The following is a 21132-nucleotide window of genomic DNA, read 5'->3' on the forward strand; positions in this document are numbered from 1 at the left end:
GGCTCAGATAATAAATAATTCACCTGTAATGTAAGAGGCCCAGGTTCAATGCCTAGGTCAGGAAGATCCCCTGGAGGAGGAAATGGCTACCCGCTCCAATACTCTTGCCTGGAGAGTCCTATGGACAGAGGAGCCTGGTGGGCTACAGTCTGTGGGGTCACAAAAGAGTTGGACATGACTGAGCAGCCATGCACACACAAACCTGGAAGACAACGTCTCAGTTAGTTCAGAGAAACTGCTCTGAAAAGGGAAGAGAGGAGTCAGAATGTAAATGCATTGTGCAACAAAACCCAGGTAGTCAAACCATTAGAAGATTACTGGAAATTAAAGAAAACCAGATAGCTCACGTTAATAATTTAGGGCTTTTCTGCGCCTGGGAAGAGGGAACAGTCTGGGCTCCTTGATATCACCCCTTTGAGCTGCACCTTAACTACTTAGGGCCAGGACCCTGTTCTTTTCTATCCTGTGTTCCCTTGGGTGCAGCTCTGTTTCCATCCAGAGTTCCTCAGGGCTCACCAGCCTGAGCGAGAGGTGGGGGTGCAGGAGCCGTGCTGATGGCTTGATGGCCTCAGCATCCTCTGTCGGTCGACACGACAGGTCACAGTTTTCCTTGACAGAATAAAATGTTTTCAAAGTTATATTTAAATCACGAACATCTTGCTTTCTATCGATTTCTGCTACTTTCCCTAAAGCAATCAATGCACATTATGTGTGCCTTGATTTAAATTACAGTGTCACTCTGCCATCTAGTGGATATGCTATTTGCACCACTTGTTAGGGAAAGAAATTCATACTCTTTGCAACTAATTTGTAGAGGGATTTTATGCTACCTGTGGCTCAGAAGGTAAAGGATCCGTCTAGAGTGTGAGAGATTCTGGGTTCGATTCCTGGATCAGGAAGATACCCTGGAGGAAAGAATGACAACCCACCCCAGTATTCTTGCCGGGAAAATTCCAGGCGCAGAGGAGCCTAGCGGGCTACAGTCCAGGGTTGCAAAGAGTCAACCATGACTGAGCGATTAGCACTTTATACTCTTCGATCCTATGAAAAAATTCTGCCAATTACTATGTAATTTTGCTAAGAATGAGACCAAAAATAGATAATGTAGGGTCAAACTGGGAATGTTGGGGGAAAATAAAACCAACATTTCCTTCCCATTATGTCAAACTAGTATTTAAACTGTATATGAACTTAAGGGGAAAAAATAATCTCTTGTGTAATGAGAAATAATACTGGACTGAGATGATCAGATTTACTTTAATTCTTTAATCTTTTATGAAATATGTGCCAGACTGGAGGCCCAGGCAGATCAAAGAAAGATAAATAAAACTGCCTTTGCGCACACTGAGTGGCCCAAGACACCAGGGTGCCCATGATAGCCTGCACTTCACACTTGCCATTCTCAGAAGTATCTACACATAAATACATGTGGGGGAAAAAAGTGCAAGCGTTAGTTGCTCTGTCGTGTCTGACTCTTCATGACCTCATGGACTATAGCCCACCAGGCTCCTCCATTCATGTAATTCTCCAGGCAAGAATACTGGAGTGAGTAGCCATTTCCTTCTCCAGGGGAGAACCTATCCCAATCTAGGGATAGAAGCCAGCTCTCCTGCATTGCAGGTCAAATCTTCACCATATGAGCCACCAGGGATCTATCTAAAACTATGTATTTACATGTAATCCTGAATTTAGGAGGCTACTTTGAATTAAATTTTTTACTTTTTTAAAGTATGTTTTACCTACATACACTTATAGGAATGATCTCTTCAGTTATGTGCTGTGCTCAGTCACTCAGTTGTGTCCAACTCTTTGTGACTCCATGGACTAGAGCCCACCAAGCTCCTCTGTCCATGCGGTTTCTCCAGGCAAAAATACTGGAGTGAGTTTTTATTTCCTCCTCCAGGGGATCTTCCCAACCCAGGGATTGAAACTGGGTCTCCTGCATTGCAGGAGGATTCTTAACCATCTGAGTCACCAGGGAAGCCCCTCCGATGAATAAATTTTGTATTGAACTGAGTCCTTATGTGTTAAGGTGGTTAGAATGTACTACTTAATTATAGTAATAGATATTTTATCAGATGGAGTAGTTAAATCAACCTGTTAAAGATGTGTAAATTATGGATTTTGAGAATTATACAGATAATTTTAAAACAGTATTTTGAGAACACCAAGCAAAAAGTGATCTTAGTGAAAGCTCTAGGCCAATGTGAGGATCAGTCACACAATATGGGACATGTAGAGAGACATTGTGGAGTTTAATATCTTTTCTGCATTCTTTCTGAAGAGTCTCCCCCTGCCTTTGAAAGTTTGTGTCTCTAGAGACCCTTCTTATATACTTTTAGTGAAACTGGGCAACCCAGAGACTCTGAGTCATTCACACTATTCTGTTTATTGACACTGGAGAAAAAAAGAAAGTTCTTTTATTGTTGTTCTGAAATTACCTTCCTGTGGCTTTTAAAAGTTAATTCATTTAAAGTTAAATTTCTCTCCCCAGGACACAGAAAAAAGGGCCAGTGTTTCTTTCATATTTTAGCCTTGAAATATTTGAAGACAGTGGTAAGAGTCTCCTTTTGTTTTCCTTCTGTGTTCCAGATGCCTTCAGGTCCTGGATTGGTTTATCAGATGCTCAGCTCCCATCTTACACCTCACTGTTTATTACTTCGCACTGCAGGTGCCTATATAATTATTGCTAGTTTCTGGGAATCATTGACTCATCTGCAGTGAGATGTTGTCAAGAAGATAATGTTTGTTTCTGAATCAAAATGAAAATGGGAGTTACTTCTTTCTGTTTACATCAACTACTAACCCAACCACATTGAATGCCATGATTATTATATTGAAACTGAATCAATTTCATTCCCATTGTCGACGCCGTTTTACAACCATAACCTCTTCATTACTACATACTTGTCCTGTGGGCATGGAACTCTATTACTCTATTCAGCAGTTGGTACTAATCCTAATTGCATTCTTTACACAATTTAGATTCTCTGGTCCTCTGATCGTATCTCATACTTTTTGTTTTTGTTCAGTCTCGCAGTCATGTTAGACTCTTTGCAAACCCATGTCCTACAGCATGCCAGGCTTCTCTGTCCCTCACCATCTCCCAAAGTTTGCCCTGCATAAACTCTACTTCTAATTGAAAAAAAAAAAATGAACATTCAAACTCCTACCTTGGTTCAGACTGTCTTCTCTGCTTAAAATGTCTTTTGTTTTTCTTCCTTATCCCTTCAATCTCTCTTAACACTATAGTTTGACTCAAAGTTCAAAGTCCTATTGTGATTTTATTGATCAGGAAATATCTTGGTCATTATTCAAGTATCTCAACATGTGAAGAGCACTCTTAATATGCTTGACAAACACTTAATGAAAAATAAATGAGCAAAACACAAAAATATTATGCACAGTGGCAATGCAGAAAAATGCAGTATTTTTAAAAGCAAATTATTATTTGTCTCACTACATTACAATTTTACCATAACAATCCCATTGTTGACCTTCCCAGGTGGTGCTAGTGGTAAACAGCCCAACTGCCAACCCAAGAGAGACAAGTTTGATCCCTGGGCTGGGACGATAGACTGGAGGGGAGCACTGCAACCCACTCCAGAATTCTTCCTGGAGAATCCCATGGACAGAAGAGCCTGGCGGGCTTTAGTCCATACCCTCACACAGAGTCAGACACCACTATAGTGACTTAACACACATGCACCCAGTTACATTATCATAAGCCATAACTGAGAACAAGCTTAAGTCTCTGCATTGCCACTCAGAGGACATCTGCCCACTGATCTGGAAATAGTTTTAGACTTTGAACAATCAAGAAATGCATTCTATTGCATAGGTCGACAAGGTGTGATCTGCAAACCAAATCTGTCCCACTATCTTTTATAAATAAAATTTTATTGGAACAGAGTCATGCCTATTGATTTATGTATTGTCTACAGGTGAATGCATGCTGCAAGATGCAAAAGTGCATAGCTGAAATTGAGACTATGTGGCCCACAAAGGCTAAAGTATTTACTGTACAGCTTTTTCCAGAAAAAAGTGCTGCTTCTTGTTCTATTAAATTAAGTCACTGGAGTTGAGATGTTTATATGTTAAGATATGGTAGCTTCTTAAATAATAAATATGTCCCATAAACCTAGACTATAAATTGAAAAATAGAATACCAACTTTTTTACAATTTCAATAATAAATGTAAGAATAAAAAAGAATTGTGCTCATATTTGTAATAGTAATGCAAGTTGTATTATCTTAAGAAAACCAATGGTTTTTATAGAAAATGAAACACAACACAATGTTAAAGGATAAAAAAACACTGTAATATGATTCATATTGTATAAGTTTTACAACCAAACACATCAATATGTCCCTCAGATACAGAGAAAGTGAAAGTGGCTCAGTTGTTTAGACTCTTTGCGACCCCATGGACTACACAGTTCGTAGAATTCTCCAGGCCAGAATACTGGAGTGGGTAGCCTTTCCCTTCTCCAGGGGATCTGCCCGACCAGGAATTGAACCAGAGTCTCCTGAATTGCAGGAGGATTTGTTACCAATTGAGCTATGAGGGAAGCCCACAGATACAGATACAGAGGGACAACCAGACATTCAACAAAAATTAAGAATCTTGGATTGTTATCCAATAGCTGATTTTGCTTTAGTATATTTCTGCATTTTGCAAGTATTTAAAGACAAAAATATAGTGTCTCATTCAACATTTTTAAAAGATCAATGGACTAGTGTGCATGATGAAATTGTTCCCCAAACTTTGGGAAAAAATGCATATGCAACCAAAATATCACAAGGGCATTATTTCATCTAATTGCCTCATTTGTGGTCTCAAGGCAATAGTTAAATCATATTCTCTAAGGTAAACCTCCTTAGGGTTTTGGTGGCATATATATGTGACAGTTTGATGTTATGGTTCAGCTTTTTTGGTCTCCTTTTCTCTTTGTCATGTCTGAATATATACTTAATACATTATAAGAGAAATTCATTTTTTTCTGAAATATTCATTGCAATATACTCTAGATTCCTGTTACTATTTTTTAGGCTTATTACTATATTTAAAAAATTGACTTCGCAGAAGAAATTTTCCTGGAATCCATTAAACTTAGAAGCTTTATTAAATGAGCCAGTCAAATTCTTCTACACTCAGGTGAGTTGAGTTTTATTTCACTTTAAAAGGAAAATAATATGTTTATAATATGTTCCATTAATCTTTGCAGGAGGCAAACAAACATGTGTATAAATCTAACTGCCAGGTTACCTGTTTAGCTGACTAGAAGTCTTTGATTATGTATCTTTCACCACATTTATTATTGTTCACCAGGCTACATCACTAGGAAATATTTTTGGTTTTTCTGAATCACAATATTTTCATTTCCTTTATACATATAAACTTTAATAATAAACATGAATCATAAATTGTTATTTGTGCTTATATGGATTATTGCCGGGAGCCAGAGTAGGGAGCTCCGCCCATGGCAAAGGTCATGAGGAATGAGGCTCGGCATATGCAAAGGCAGGATCGAGCCTCAGGAGTCCCCCTGGATATTCTTGAGCATCTACCCCCAAAAACCAGAGTCTGCCTAATTTACTGCTTTGTGCTCTCACCTCTGACTTTACTGGGGGCTGTTCCCCACCACCATCTCACTCTCTCTGATAAAGAGTTAACTCACAGCTCCAGTTAATAAAGTTCCTGGGCATTCAGATCAGATCAGTCGCTCAGTCGTATCCGACTCTTTGCGACCCCATGAATCGCAGCACGCCAGGCCTCCCTGTCCATCACCAACTCCCAGAGTTCACTGAGACTCACGTCCATCGAGTCAGTGATGCCATCCAGCCATCTCATCCTCTGCCGTCCACTTCTCCTCTTTCCCCCAATCCCTCCCAGCATTAGAGTCTCTTCCAATGACTCAACTCTTCGCGTGAGGTGACCTAAGTACTGGAGTTTCAGCTTTAACATCATTCCTTCCAAAGACATCCCAGGGCTGATCTCCTTCAGAATGGACTGGTTGGATCTCCTTGCAGTCCAAGTCAAGAGTCTTCTCCAACACCACAGTTCAAAAGCATCAGTTCTTCAGTGCTCAGCCTTCTTCACAGTCCAACTCTCACATCCATACATGACCACAGGAAAAACCATAGCCTTGACTAGACGAACCTTTGTTGGCAAAGTAATGTCTCTGCTTTTGAATGTGCTATCTAGGTTGGTCATAACTTTCTTTCCCAGGAGTAAGCGTCTTTTAATTTCATGGCTGCAGTCACCATCTGCAGTGATTTTGGAGCCCAGAAAAATAAAGTCTGACACTGTTTCCACTGTTTCCCCATCTATTTCTCATGAAGTGGTGGGACCGGATGCTATGATCTTCGTTTTCTGAATGTTGAGCTTTAAGCCAACTTTTTCACTCTCCTCTTTCACTTTCATCAAGAGGCTTTTGAGTTCCTCTTCACTTTCTGCCATAAGGGTGATGTCATCTGCATATCTGAGGTTATTAATATTTCTGCCGGCAATCTTGACTTCATCTTGTGCTTCCTCCAGTCCAGCATTTCTCATGATGTACTCTGCATATAAGTTAAATAAACAGAGTGAAAATATACAGCCTTGACGAACTCCTTTTCCTATTTGGAACCAGTCTGTTGTTCCATGTCCAGTTCTAACTGTTGCTTCCTGACCTGCATACAAATTTCTCAAGAAGTGTATCAGGTGGTCTGGTATTCCCATGTCTTTCAGAATTTTCCACAGTTTATTGTGATCCATGCAGTCAAAGGCTTTGGCATAGTCAATAAAGCAGAAATAGCTGCTTTTCTGGAACTCTCTTGCTTTTTCCATGATCCAGAGGATGTTGGCAATTTGAACTCTGGTTCCTCTGCCTTTTCTAAAACCAGCCTGAACATCAGGAAGTTCATGGTTCACATATTGCTGAAGCCTGGCTTGGAGAATTTTGAGCATTACTTTACTAGCATGTGAGATGAGCGCAATTGTGTGGTAGTTTGAGCATTCTTTGGCATTGCCTTTCTTTGGGATTGGAATGAAAACTGACCTTTTCCAGTCCTGTGGCCACTGCTGAGTGTTCCAAATTTGCTGGCATATTGAGTGCAGCACTTTCACAGCATCATGTTTCAGGATTTGGAATAGCTCAACTGGAATTCCACCACCTCCACTAGCTTTGTTCATAGTGATGCTTTCTGAGGCCCACTTGACTTCACATTCCAGGATGTCTGGCTTTAGGTCAGTGATCACACCATCATGATTATCTGGGTCATGAAGATCTTTTTTGTACAGTTCTTCTGTGTATTCTTGCCATCTCTTCTTAATATCTTCTGCTTCTGTTAGGACCATACCATTTCTGTCCTTTATCGAGCCCATCTTTGCACAAAATGTTCCTTTGGTATCTCTGATTTTCTTTAAGAGATCTCTAGTCTTTTCCATTCTGTTGTTTTCCTCTACTTCTTTGCACTGATCGCTGAAGAAGGCTTTCTTATCTCTTCTTGCTATTCTTTGGAACTCTGCATTCAGATGCTTATATCTTTCCTTTTCTCCTTTACTTTTCACTTCTCTTCTTTTCACAACTATTTGTAAGGCCTCCCCAGACAGCCGTTTTGCTTTTTTGCATTTCTTTTCTATGGGAATGGTCTTGATCCCTGTCTCCTGTACCATGTCACGAACCTCAGTCCATAGTTCATCAGGCACTCTATCTATCAGATCTAGGCCCTTAAATCTACTTCTCACTTCCACTGTATAATCATAAGGGATTTGATTTAGGTCATACCTGAATGGTCTATTGGTTTTCCCTACTTTCTTCAATTTAAGTCTGAATTTGGAAATAAGGAGTTCATGGTCTGAGCCACAGTCAGCTCCTGGTCTTGTTTTTGTTGACTGTATAGAGCTTCTCCATCTTTGGCTGCAAAGAATATAATCAATCTGATTTCAGTGTTGACCATCTGGTGATGTCCATGTGTAGAGTCTTCTCTTGTGTTGTTGGAAAATGGTGTTTGCTATGACCAGTGCATTTTGTTGGCAAAACTCTATTAGTCTTTGCCCTGCTTCATTCCGTATTCCAAGGCCAAATTTGCCTGTTACTCCAGGTGTTTCTTGACTTCCTACTTTTGCATTCCAGTCCCCTATAATGAAAAGGACATCTTTTTTTAGGTGTTAGTTCTAAAAGGTCTTATAGGTCTTCATAGAACCGTTCAACTTCAGCTTCTTCAGCATTACTGGTCGGGGCATAGGCTTGCATTACTGTGATATTGAATGGTTTGCCTTGGAAACGAACAGAGATCATTCTGTCGTTTTTCAGATTGCATCCAAGTACTGCATTTCAGACTCTTGTTGACCATGATGGCCTCCATTCCTGGGCATTAAGAGTGTTTAAATCCAAACCCCTCAGATAGCACTCTAACTGGCCTGACAAATTTCCCTGGACTCCTACAGCTATGCATATGATTTGTTTACAGTCTCTCAGCCTAGAGGGGCATGGGAAGCTTAAGATATTCAAATAGCTTAGAGCCTCTCAGAGAGTTAGAAACTGTCAGATTGATGAGCCAATGCTTGCTGCCAAGTTTCCACATCCCCTGTATTGTATCCTTGAATGTGTATTAATTAATATAGTTGGTATGTAGAAAAAATAAGTAGTGGCTTTGGTGTTAGCAACTTTAGACCCTTAAGGTAATAAAATTTTTCCTTTGTTGTAAACCCACTGCACCTCTGCCCTATAGGAATGCAACTTTTTCTAACACCTTTGGAGGATGGTGCCAAACTGTAAAATAATTACTCTTAGAGAAAATGTCTTATGGTTGACAAACCTTTACCAGAGTCATAAAATGTTAATAGGCCTTCTGGCCAGAATATGATGTAAATCGCCTAAACCATTTGTATATGATACATTTGCAGGGAAGGAACCCTGGTTTCGATAAGGATCAAAGACTGCTGACTTTGCATGATTTCACATCCCCTATTATCCTCTATGTGCAACTTAGGGTATAAAAGCCCCTGTTGAAAATAAAGCTATGGGCCTTGCTCACCGAAGCTTGGTCTCCCCATGGCATTCTTTCTTTCACATTCTGGCTGAGTCTCCATCTGGAGCACGGAGGTCCTCTGCGACCATTTATTTGCCTGGGCTTCTAAGACCCACTTGAGAAGGTGCCTAAGGTGGGGCACCTTCTGCTATTTGAGAGGGTGCCTGTGGCCTCTGTGGTCAGAGCTAACCTGATGTCACAGGTTATATTGATTTTCTGCATAAACCAAGCTACTCAGCCTCTTTTCTCCACTGAGTTTTCCTGCTGAGCGATCCTCATTCTATTACTCTTTATATCTTTGATGAATATTTAAATAAAGCCAGTGAACTTGCCGAAGCCATCTCCCCTTCGAATTCCCTGGATCAGCTGGGGCTGAACCTTGGCAGATTATATCCTGGAATAATGCTCTAAGACACAAATTGAGGCTGAGATTTTATAATTTTATAGTTTCTAAAAAGCCTGTTACAGGACTGAGTACATAATGGGTCTGCAATGGGAAAATTATTCCAGGGTAATTGCACAGAAAATAAGATAAATACTATGCACAGCACCTGTGCTCACAGCTGAGCATGGCTGACACTTCCTGGGCTGCATGGGTGATTGGAAACATTGGCCCCAAGCCTGTTAACAAGTACAGAGTGTGGGAGGTGGAGTGAAAACTACATGTGTGGAGAAGGAGTGTGGGGAAGAAGGAACAAGTGTGCATCAGAAATTGTATTAATCTTTGGTGAAGATTTTCCTTTCAACCCTGGACTATTCAAACTTTGTTACTATAGACATAGGGAACACGTCCTGACTTTTGGAAAAAGTGTGTTCAGTTAGAGAATATGCACTCTATGATTTGTATGTTAAACTGAAACATACTCTCAGGGAATCAGGAATTAATCACATGTTTAGGAATGTAAAGGAACACCTGAAGAAAAAGAGTGGGGGAATATGTGAATGACATAGTTATACACGTACAGGATATCTTGAAGTGTTATATGTGTTCTTGGAGTATAAATTATAAAACCTGAGTGAAAATAACAGAGTGTTTAATTTCAACTCCTAATGAGGTATAGAATTTTTAGAGAATTCTATGTGGCATGAACTTCCCTTTATACTGAGTGCCATTTCAGGTTTAGGTAAGAATTTAGGAAGTAGCTTTGAAAAGAATGAATTTTAATGTCAGAAAAAGACAGTAGAGGCATTTTGGAAGAAAAAAGGCTAATTAAAAAAAAAAAAAAATAGAACTCAATGCACTCTTTTTCCCCGTAAGTACTCATTCTATACCTGGGTCAGGAAGATCCCCTGGAGGAGGGCATGACAACCCATCCAGTGTTCTTGCTCAGAGAATCTCATGGACAGAGGAACCTGGCAGGCTACAGTCCATGGAGTCACAAAAATATCCGACAAGACAGTGAATAACACTACATTTCATTCAAATTTTGCTTCAGATTTCTCTGAATCAACTTTTATATTTTGTCCACAGGAACCAAGAAAACCAGAGTGCTGAAGTCACTTTCATTCTCTCGGGCTTCTCAGAATATCCTGAACTCCAGATACCCCTCTTCCTGTTACTCTTAACCATCTACTCTGTCACTGTGCTGAGGAACCTGGGCATGATCCTAATTATTACAATAAATCCCAAACTCCACACCCCTATGTATTACTTCCTCAGACATTTGTCCTTTGTTGATCTCTGTTACTCAACAGTGGTTACACCCAAACTACTAGAAAACTTGATTGTGTAAGACAGAACCATCTCCTTCACAGGATGCATCATGCAATTCTTTGCCTGCATACTTGCGGTGACAGAGACGTTCATGTTGGCAGTGATGGCATATGACCGATTTGTGGCCATTTGCAACCCTCTTCTCTACACCGTTGTGATGTCTCTGAAGCTTTGTTCCTTATTGGTGGGTGCATAATACACTTGGGGTACAGTCTGTTCCCTGACTCGTACCAACTTTCTATATGAATTGTCCTTTAGAGGAAATAATATCATAAATAACTTTGTCTGTGAGCATACAGCCATAGTTGCTGTTTCCTGCTCTGACCCCTACACTAGCCAGGAGATCATTTTCGTCTCTCCCACGTTTAATGAAACAAGCAGCCTGATGATTATTCTCACCTCCTATGTTTGCATTTTTATCACTGTCCTGAAGATGCCTTCAACTGGGGGGCGCCACAAAGCCTTCTCCGCCTGTGCCTCCCACCTGACGGCCATTACCATCTTCCACAGGACCAGCCTTTTCCTTCACTGTGTTCCTAATTCCAGAAGTTCATGGCTCATGGTCAAGGTGGCCTCTGTCTTTCACACAGTGGTCATCCCCATGCTGAACCCACTGATGTACAGCCTCAGGAACAAAGATGTGAAAGAGTCGGTGAAGAAATTAATGAATATTAAATTGTTCTGTGATAAAATGCAAAGCTAGAAAGATTTTTTGAGAGTAAGTTTCTCAATAGCAAATCAAATCATGAACCTATTTTAACCTTGCAATTGACAGGCCAATTTCTGTTCACTCTTTTATTTTATTAAAATAACTTTAAAATTACAAATAAAAATAAGAATAAAAGACTACTTAAACTAAAAAATTTATACTAATATTTAATTGATATTGTTTCTGTGTATAATATATGACTTTGTATTTATCCTGGTTAAATTTTGATTTAATTCAAGTCATGCGAACTTTAGGACTTTTAAAAGGCTCTGAAGAGTTATAGCCTACAATAAGGAAGTTTATGTCTTAATATAAAAGTAGTACGTTAAGAGCTGCTCAGCATAAAACTCAAAATATATTAAAACTTTATTAATTCCATAAGAAACACTTTGGCTTTGGAAGATTCCCAGGCAAATAAAGACAAATTTGAAATATATCTAACTTAAATAGTTCATAATATGGTATAGTTTAAATATAATTGATAATATAACCAGATATAAAATATTTTATATGTGCTAGTGCAAGAAAATAATACAAATGTTGGAGATATAATATATATTTATCACTTAAGTTTTTCCACCTACATCATTGTGGCTGTGCATTTTAAAATTTATTTATCTATTTTACTGGAAATTTTACTTAGGTAATTTTTGATTCATTTTAAGTTACAGTATCTTTAAACCAGTTCTCCCATGATAGTATAATATAACAACCAACAAATTGATTAAGATTTAGTGTACATATTTCAGTAAAGCATTAGCTATTTATTGATGAAAACCAAACATTTATGAACTGCAGTAGGTTGCAACAACAGCTATCTTTGAAAAACTGAGTTTACTGAGGCAGCTCTGCTGATACAAGGCAGGTCACTCGAGCTTCAAGGCTGAGCTAATGGGACTAACTAACTTCCAGTCTACAGACCTGTATGTATGTCATGCTCCTTGGACCATTCTTATGTTGAAAGCAGTCAAGTCCCTGTTTGGGTCTCATCTACTAACTTTTTACAGGTCAAAGTTAAAAAAAAAAATTGGCTAAACTCAAAGGCAAGGTTTGAAAATTTTTGCTTCTTGTAGAGCTGTTATGTTTTAGGTCAGGGGTATAGGGTGGTATGAAGAAGTTGGCTCAATATTTGGGCATGTGTGATGCATGCCTTCTCAGTCAGGTCTGACATTGTGATGCCGTGGACTGTAACCCCCTGGGCTCCTCTGTACATGGAATTTTCCAGGCAAGAATACTGGAGTGGGTCGCCATTTCCTCCTCCAGGGGAACTTCTCAGTGCAGGAATCAAATCCAGGCCTCTCAGGGATTGAACCGGAGTCTCTGGCATCTCCTTCATTGGCAGGCAGATTCTTTACCACTAGCGCCACCTGGAAAGCCCTGGCTCAATATTCACCAAAGATTAGTTAAAACATTTACCTATTCAACCTTGATAATTCCAGGTAATTCTATATCAAATTACAGATAATCCATGACTATGACTGGTTTTACCAAAGGTTTTATAATTGATAGGTCATTGGATTGTTTTAAGCAAAAGCAATTGAGACTAAGTATAAGAACTTGCCTTTCCTATTTGTGTCTTATTAATCATTATCAAGGTTTATAAGCAGAGAGCAGGGAGGGGCCATGTGTTGTAGATATAATTCAACATATTAAATATTGTTTGTTTTCTCCCATGATTTAGAGTTTTCCATGAAAATTAAATATTTACCATAATGCTTTACACTAAATCATATATCTTTTATTGTTTAGGGATATACAACAAAATTCCCAACCCTCTTTATGTATGGCGATAGTGATAAGAATTTAGCTTTTGCTTGTCATCCAAGGGTCATAACGGAATGTTCCTATCCAGTATAGGGAGCCCCGTCTGGTGTTCTGTGATGACCTGAAGAATGCAAGGAGGAGAGGGGAGGGAGCCTAGAATGGGAGCGGGTAGCCGTTCTCTTCTCCAGGTGATCTTTTCTCATCCAGGAATCAAACCCACATCTCTGGAATTGTAGGTAGATTCTTTACTATCTGAGCCACCAGGGAAGCCCTTACATAAGGGAAATTCAGAATCAAAAATTGTAAGAAGTTTAAAATATAAAATCTACTAGATTTAGTAGGAAATTAGTAAAAGAGCTCTTGATTCAAGTTTATAAAAACAGTTTCTTGATCTGTGATACCTATCTCCATTCTTCCATATTCTACTAACCATAGCATCCTCCACTCCTAAAGATGGTACATTTCCAGTGTGATCATTACTGTGAAATATCATGATTAATTTTTTCAATACTTAAAAAAACTAATTTCCTAGTATAACCTTCTAGTGAGGTTTATGTTTTCCCAAAGAAATTCAAGTGATAATTTTGGGGAAGACTTTCATAGATGAGTATTTGGAAAATATCTTTAGCTTTAAACACAGAACAAGCATCATGTGAATAAAAAAAAAAAATCAATGGTCTGTAGTAATATTATGGTTTAGAAATTACCCTTTGTGGATACTGTAATGTAATGTTCACTGAACCAAATGTCTTGAAAAACTGGGTATCTGGTGAAGAATACTGTCATAAAAGTTGTGACCACAGGAAATGGTGGAAAATGAGGTATGTGTTCTTTTGATTGTCCTGGGGAACTTACAGTAGGAAACTACAAAATTCTGGGCATCAACATTTTGGCAATATTTATTTTGAAATAAGTTGAAATATCTTATGGTCAGCAATACGTGAACCCTGAACTTCCAGATGTTCAAGCTGGTTTTAGAAAAGGCAGAGGAACCAGAGATCAAATTGTCAACATCCACTGGATCATGAAAAAAGCAAGAGAGTTCCAGAAAAATATATATTTCTGATTTATTGACTATGCCAAAGCGTTTGACTGTGTGGATCACAATAAACTGTGGAAAATTCTGAAAGAGATGGGAATACCAGACCACCTGACTTGCCTCTTGAGAAACCTATATACAGGTCAGGAAGCAACAGTTAGAACTGGACAAGAAACAACAGACTGGTTCCAAATAGGAAAAGGAGTTCGTCAAGGCTGGTATTGTCACCCTGCTTATTTAACTTCTATGCAGAGTACATCATAAGAAACGCTGGGCTGGAAGAAGCACAAGCTGGAATCAAGATTGCTGGCTGCTGCTGCTAAGTCACTTCAGTCATGTCTGACTCTGTGCGACCCCATGGACTGCAGCCTACCAGGCACCTCCGTCCATGGGATTTTCCAGGCAAGAGTACTGGAGTGGGTTGCCATTGCCTTCTCTGATAAGATTGCCAGGAGAAATATCAATAACCTCAGACATGCAGATGACACCACCCTTATGGCAGAAAGTGAAGAGGAACTAAAGAGCCTCTTGATGAAAATGAAAGAGGAGGGTGAAAAATTTGACTTAAAGCTCAACATTCAGAAAACTAAGATCATGGCATCTGGTCCCATCACTTCATGGGAAATAGATGGGCAAACAGTGGAAACAGTGTCAGACTTTTTTGGGGGGCTCCAAAATCACTGCAGATGGTGACTGCAGCCATGAAATTAAAAGATGCTTACTCCTTGGAAGGAAAGTTACGACCAATCTAGATAGTATATTCAAAAGCAGACATTACTTTGCCAACAAAGATCCATCTAGTCAAGGCTATGGTTTTTCCAGTAGTCATGTATGGATGTGAGCTGGATTGTGAAGAAGGCTGAGCACTGAAGAATTGATGCCTTTGAAGTGTGGTGTTGGAGAAGACTCTTGAGAGTCCCTTGAACTGCAAGGAGATCCAACCAGTCCATTCTAAAGGAGATCAGTCCTGGGTGTTCTTTGGCAGGAATGATGCTAAAGCTGAAACTCCAGTACTTTGGCCACCTCATGCAAAGAGTTGACTCATTGGAAATGACTCTGATGCTGGGAGGGATTGGGGGCAGGAGGAGAAGGGGATGACAGGATGACATGGCTGGATGGCATCACTGACTCGATGGACGTGAGTTTGAGTGAACCTCTGGATTTGGTGATGGACAGGGAGGCCTGGCGTGCAGCAGTTCATGCAGTCGCAAAGAGTTGGACATGACTGAGCGACTGAACTGACTTAACTGAACTGAGCCCCAAAAGAATCTTTTTTATTAAACCACTAGGAAAGTTCCCTAAAGTTCTAAGTGGGAAAACTCTGTGTTAGAGACTATATAGTCCTTCACATTATAAAATAATTTTCTGTCTCACATGATCTGTGGCATTTTGCAATATTGATGGCATTCCAGTATACTATGGTCAGATCAGATAAGATCAGTCATTCAGTCGTGTCCGACTCTTTGCGACCCCATGAATCGCAGCATGCCAGGCCTCCCTATCCATCACCAACTCCCGGAGTTCACTCAGACTCACGTCCATTGAGTCAGTGATGCCATTCAGCCATCTCATCCTCTGGTGTCCCCTTCTCCTCCTGCCCCCAATCCCTCCCAGCATCAGAGTCTTTTCCAATGAGTCAACTCTTCGCATGAGGTGGCCACAGTACTGGAGTTTCAGCTTTAGCATCATTCCTTCCAAAGACATCCCAGGGCTGATCTCCTTCAGAATGGACTGGTTGGATCTCCTTGCAGTCCAAGGGACTCTCAAGAGTCTTCGCCAACACAACAGTTCAAAAGCATCAATTCTTCTGTGCTCAGCCTTCTTCACAGTCCAACTCTCACATCCATACATGACCACTGGAAAAACCATAGCCTTGGCTAGATGGACCTTTGTTGGCAAAGTAATGTCTCTGCTTTTGAATATGCTATCTAGGTTGGTCATAACTTTCTTTCCAAGGAGTAAGCGTCTTTTAATTTCATGGCTGCAGTCACCATCTGTAGTGATTTTGGAGCCCAGAAAAATAAAGTCTGACACTGTTTCCACTGTTTCCCCATCTATTTCCCATGAAGTCGTGGGACCGGATGCCATGATCTTATGATATTTTCCCCCAATTGCCTGTTTGTGTCTGTAGGATACAGTCTGATTTTGTATTAGGCAAAAAAAAAAAAAAAATACTTCTCACTTTGAAATATTTCTTCAAAAATCTGTCTGGTTTCATTCACAATTTACTTTAATATCTCTCTAGCCTGGACTCTTGGAGAAGGCAATGGCACCCCACTCCAGTACTCTTGCCTGGAAAATCCCATGGACGGAGGAGCCCGGTAGGCTGCAGTCCATGGGGTCGCTAAGAGTCAGACACGACTAAGTGACTTCATTTTCACTTTTCACTTTCATGCATTGGAGAAGGAAATGGCAACCCACTCCAGTGTTCTGGCCTGGAGAATCCCAGGGATGGGGGAGCCTGGTGGGCTGCTGTCTATGGGGTCACACAGAGTGGGACATGACTGAAGTGACTTAGCAGCAGCATTCAATTCTGAACAAAATTTGGAAGACAGGAATTTAGAATCAGAGTAATACTTTATAGAATTAATAAAATAAAAAGTAGAACTTGTTGTACTAATTATCTTTGGTCTACATGGACTTCAGCTATTTTTATCACTTATATTTGACTTACTAATACAAAGCATACTAAGTAATCTATAAAATAGCAAAAAAGTCAAAAACCAAAAACCTTCTATTTCAAGAGATTCTCTTTTAAAAGGTTCCTTTGGTTGGAATTACAAGTATATTTGGTGATTCAATCCCTGGCCTGACCTACCTTCAGTTGAAATATCAGGCCAACTGCTCTGATGTGGCTGACAATAGATGCTCAAACAAGTAAGCAGACATTTTCTTTATTTCTTAGCCATCACATATTAAAAATAGCTTATACTTGTAAATGTGAAATTCTTGGCTTAATCTTCCAAACTTAGCTGCCCTAGAATTGTCAATCACTTTGAATAACTTGTGTAATTTTTTTTCTAATGCCCCACATATGTGTATATCAAGATTTCCTACACAGGAAACTGCGTGTGTATGTACGTGTGAAAGTGTGTGTATGTTCAGTTGTGTCTGACATTTTGAGACCCTCTGGACTGTAGCCCGCCAGCCTCCACTGTCCATGGAATTTTCCAGGCAAGAATAATGGAGTGGTTGCAATTTCCTCTTCCAAAGAAGCTATGTAGTAACATCTTATTGGGCCAATTACACGGTCTTCTTGGTATGTGACATAAAGGAGTAGGTGCAGGGATCACATGGATGAGTTTAAAATATTAGTGCTCTCACCTCTATGACTCTAGTACAAAATTATCGCTGGATCTATCAGCGGGATCATCAGTCAGTCAGTCAGTTCAGTCACTCAGTCGTGTCCAACTCTCTGCGACCCCATGGACTGCAGCATGCCAGGCCTCCCTGTCCATCACCAACTCCCGGAGTTTACTCAAACTCATGACCATTGAGTTGGTGATGCCGCCCAACCATCTCACCCTCTGCGGTCCCCTTCTCCTCCTGCCTTCAATCTTTTCCAGCACCAGGGTCTTTTCAAATGAGTCAGGTCTTTGCATCAGGTGGCCAAAACATTGGAGTTTCAGCTTCAGCATCAGTCCTTACAATGAAAATTCAGGACTGATTTTCTTTAGGATTGACTGGTTGGGCCTCCATGCAGTCTAAGTCAGTATCATGACACCTAATAAATCTCCACTCTACCAACCCTTAGCTGATGGCACTCGTATTCAGGGCATGACAAATAATAAGCCTACCTGGCTAAATGCAAAAATATGTACAGTATAATGTGCGTTTTGTATAGTGTCTTGTTAACTGTGTTTTCATATCAATATATGTAGAGAGACATAAGACTAAAAAGCATATCTCATCAGCCATAATTTAGGTTAGGGTCATTTGAAAATATGTTAATATAATTTTTCATCATTTTAAGAAGTATAGGCTCTGTATGGTCTTCCCAAGTGGCGCTAGTGGCAAAGAACTCTCCTATCAATGCAGGAGACATAAAAGACATACATGAAGTGAAAGGCACTCAGTTGTGTCTGACTCTTTGTGACCTCATGAATTATACAGTCCATGGAATTCTCCAGGCCAGAATACTGGAGTGGGTAGCCTTGAAGAGGGGTTTAATTCCTGGGTCAGGAAGATCCCCTGGAGGAGGGCATGGCAGCCCGCCCCAGTATTATTGACTGGAGAATCCCATGGCCAGAGGAGCCTGGCAGGCTGCAGTCCATGGGATTGCAAGAGCCCAACACAACTGAAGCGGCTTAGCATGCATGAACACAGCCTCTGTATAGAGGTGAATCATTTTAAGAACATCAGCAATAGATCAATGACAAAAGCAATCATACTGTAAATTACAGAAGAGGAGGTTTCCTTTAGTTATTCTGTTTGTAGCTCATGACAATAAACTCTGTAAGAATTCTTCAGGGTTTGAGTCCCCAGGGTTAGGTGGTTAGATATATAAAACAAATTAAAATACCATCATGAAGTATAATTTCTAGGTCTATCTATTACTCAAGGATGTGTTCATTCTCCTTCTGCAATTTCATGACTGTTGCAAAAAGGACAGGTGATATTTCTTGCTATCTTTATTGACTATATTTTGCAGGAATCATCAGCTTTTTGATGAAAGGACTGGAAATATTTAAACCAAAATTTCAATTTTGATACTCAACGTGTATGCAGCATATTAGTGTTAGCAAGGAATCCATTATAAGAATACACCAAGGATATCTGGCGTTGGTGAGTTGATTCAACCTAGGATCATCCTTCCACCCTGATCTGAGGGATACGAAATCCAGAAGGTTTTTGGCAGAGGAAACCTATGGGAGCTGAAAACAGCAATATACAGGCTAAATTCTACTTTTATTAGTCCCAGGACCATCGTGCATGTGCAGAAATTTACTATTATATATTTTTTTATGTATTAAAAGTGTTTAATCTTTCCCAGGTTAATTCTACTGTTATCGTGTGACTGCCATTATCCAACCAGTAATTTGTTTAGTTCTTTTTTTTTTTTTTCATTTTTTCTGATTTCCTTCTATGTAGCCTGCATTTTCATAGAATTATATTCTATCTTGGGTAATTTAATGCTCTAAGCATCACATTCATTTAGGAATCATTTATGTATAATACTACTATTGATGAATACTATTCTTTCTTATTTTCCAGGTAAAGAAACTAAAGTTCTAAAGGATAAAGCTAATTTCCCATAATCAAATTCACTTAAGTTGTAAAGACTTCAATCTGACACTTCAGAACATTCCTGGGTACACACTGATCACACTGCCTTCACTAGCTTAGGTTGAGCTATCTTCAGTTTCTTTCACTCCACCTTCTCATGTTCCACTGCTCAATTTTAATTCTTATTTATTTTTATTTTTTAAATCAAGAGCCATGGTACGGAATGAAGGAAATCAGAGCTCTGTGAGCATGTTCATCCTCTTGGGCTTCTCAGAATACCCACGCCTCCAGGCACCCCTTTTCTTGGTGTTCTTGACCATTTACACAATCACTCTGATGGGGAACCTTGGCATAATTGTGGTCATAAGAACCAGTCCCAAACTCCACACACCCATGTATTTTTTTCTCAGCCATCTATCCGTTTTGGATATTAGCTCTTCCAGTGTATTTATACCCAAACTCCTAGGTATCTTGGTTGTGGAAGACAGAGTTATCTCTTTCAAAGGGTGCATGGCACAGTTTTTCTTTGGCTGTGCATTTGTGATTACGGAGATGTCCATGCTAGCAGTGATGGCCTATGACCGGTTTGTGGCTGTTTGTAACCCCCTGCTCTACACAGTTGCTGTGTCTCCTAAGCTCTGCAGCCTCCTGGTCGCTGGGACTTACATGTGGGGTGGAATGTGTTCCTTGACAATCACATGGTCTCTTTTGGAGCTGTCCTTCTGTGATTCTAATGTCATACATCACTTTGGCTGTGAGTATTCTGCCATCATCTCTACTTCCTGTTCTGACACCCATTTCAGTCAAATGACATGTTTCATCATTTCTACACTCAATGAGGTGTGTAGCCTCCTGATTATCCTCACCTCCTATGCTTTCATAGTTGTCACAATCATCAAGATGCCTTCAGCTGGTGGACTCCGAAAAGCCTTCTCCACCTGTGCCTCCCACCTGACCGCCATCACCATTTTCCATGGGACTGTCCTGCTCCTTTACTGTGTACCCAACTCCAAAAGCTCGTGGCTCCTCGTCAAAGTAGCCACTGTGTTTTTTACCATCATGATTCCTATGCTGAACCCTCTTATCTATAGCCTTAGGAATAAAGATGTGAAAGAGACAGTCAGGAGGTTGATAACTATGAAACTGCTTTGTCCCTCAATATAATTCAGAAGTCCAATGGGAGTGAAAAACCACTTGAATTAAAGACAAGCTGTGTATTAGCCAAATAAATATGCTTGTGCTCATATTATGCCTAATAATTTTCATATATATTTCTGATGCTAGTTTATCTTTATTATAAATAAATATATGATTATGTTTCAAATAAATTGTATGTTGTATTTTAAATTTTTTTTGATGGTCAGATGAGCTACAATTCTCAGTTAATAGAGAAATAATACATTATGGAAGTCAGAGTGAAGAAAAGGGATATCTAGTTAGAGACTCATTCCTTATGCTACAGTTTATGTTGTGATTTGTAACAATGCTGCAAACACGGATAATAACTGTGTTTAGCATCAGGGTTAAGGTTAGGGTTAGTGTTAGGGTTAGGTTTAAACTTGCACTTAGGTTCTCATAACTAACTCTTCTGATTCAGTTTTATAAAATGCAACTTTTAGCTCTTCTCAAAACTTTATTTTACACCAAATAAAATGAGAAATT

At 39.7% G+C, this 21132-nt stretch overlaps 1 protein-coding gene and 1 pseudogene across 1 annotated transcript; both read left to right on the forward strand.

Moving 5' to 3' along the window:
- Window positions 1-10421: 10421 nt before the first annotated feature.
- LOC133261060 (olfactory receptor 5D13-like) lies at window positions 10422-11435 on the forward strand (annotated as a pseudogene).
- An 8179-nt stretch (window positions 11436-19614) lies between these two features.
- On the forward strand, window positions 19615-20634 carry LOC133261434 (olfactory receptor 1165-like). Its single transcript, XM_061439915.1, has one exon. It carries the CDS (start codon window positions 19684-19686, stop codon window positions 20632-20634), a length of 951 nt encoding a protein of 316 aa, XP_061295899.1. The 5' UTR covers window positions 19615-19683.
- Window positions 20635-21132: the final 498 nt, after the last annotated feature.

The sequence above is a fragment of the Bos javanicus genome, chromosome 15 (assembly GCF_032452875.1).
Source record: "Bos javanicus breed banteng chromosome 15, ARS-OSU_banteng_1.0, whole genome shotgun sequence".
Taxonomy (NCBI): Eukaryota; Metazoa; Chordata; class Mammalia; order Artiodactyla; family Bovidae; genus Bos; species Bos javanicus.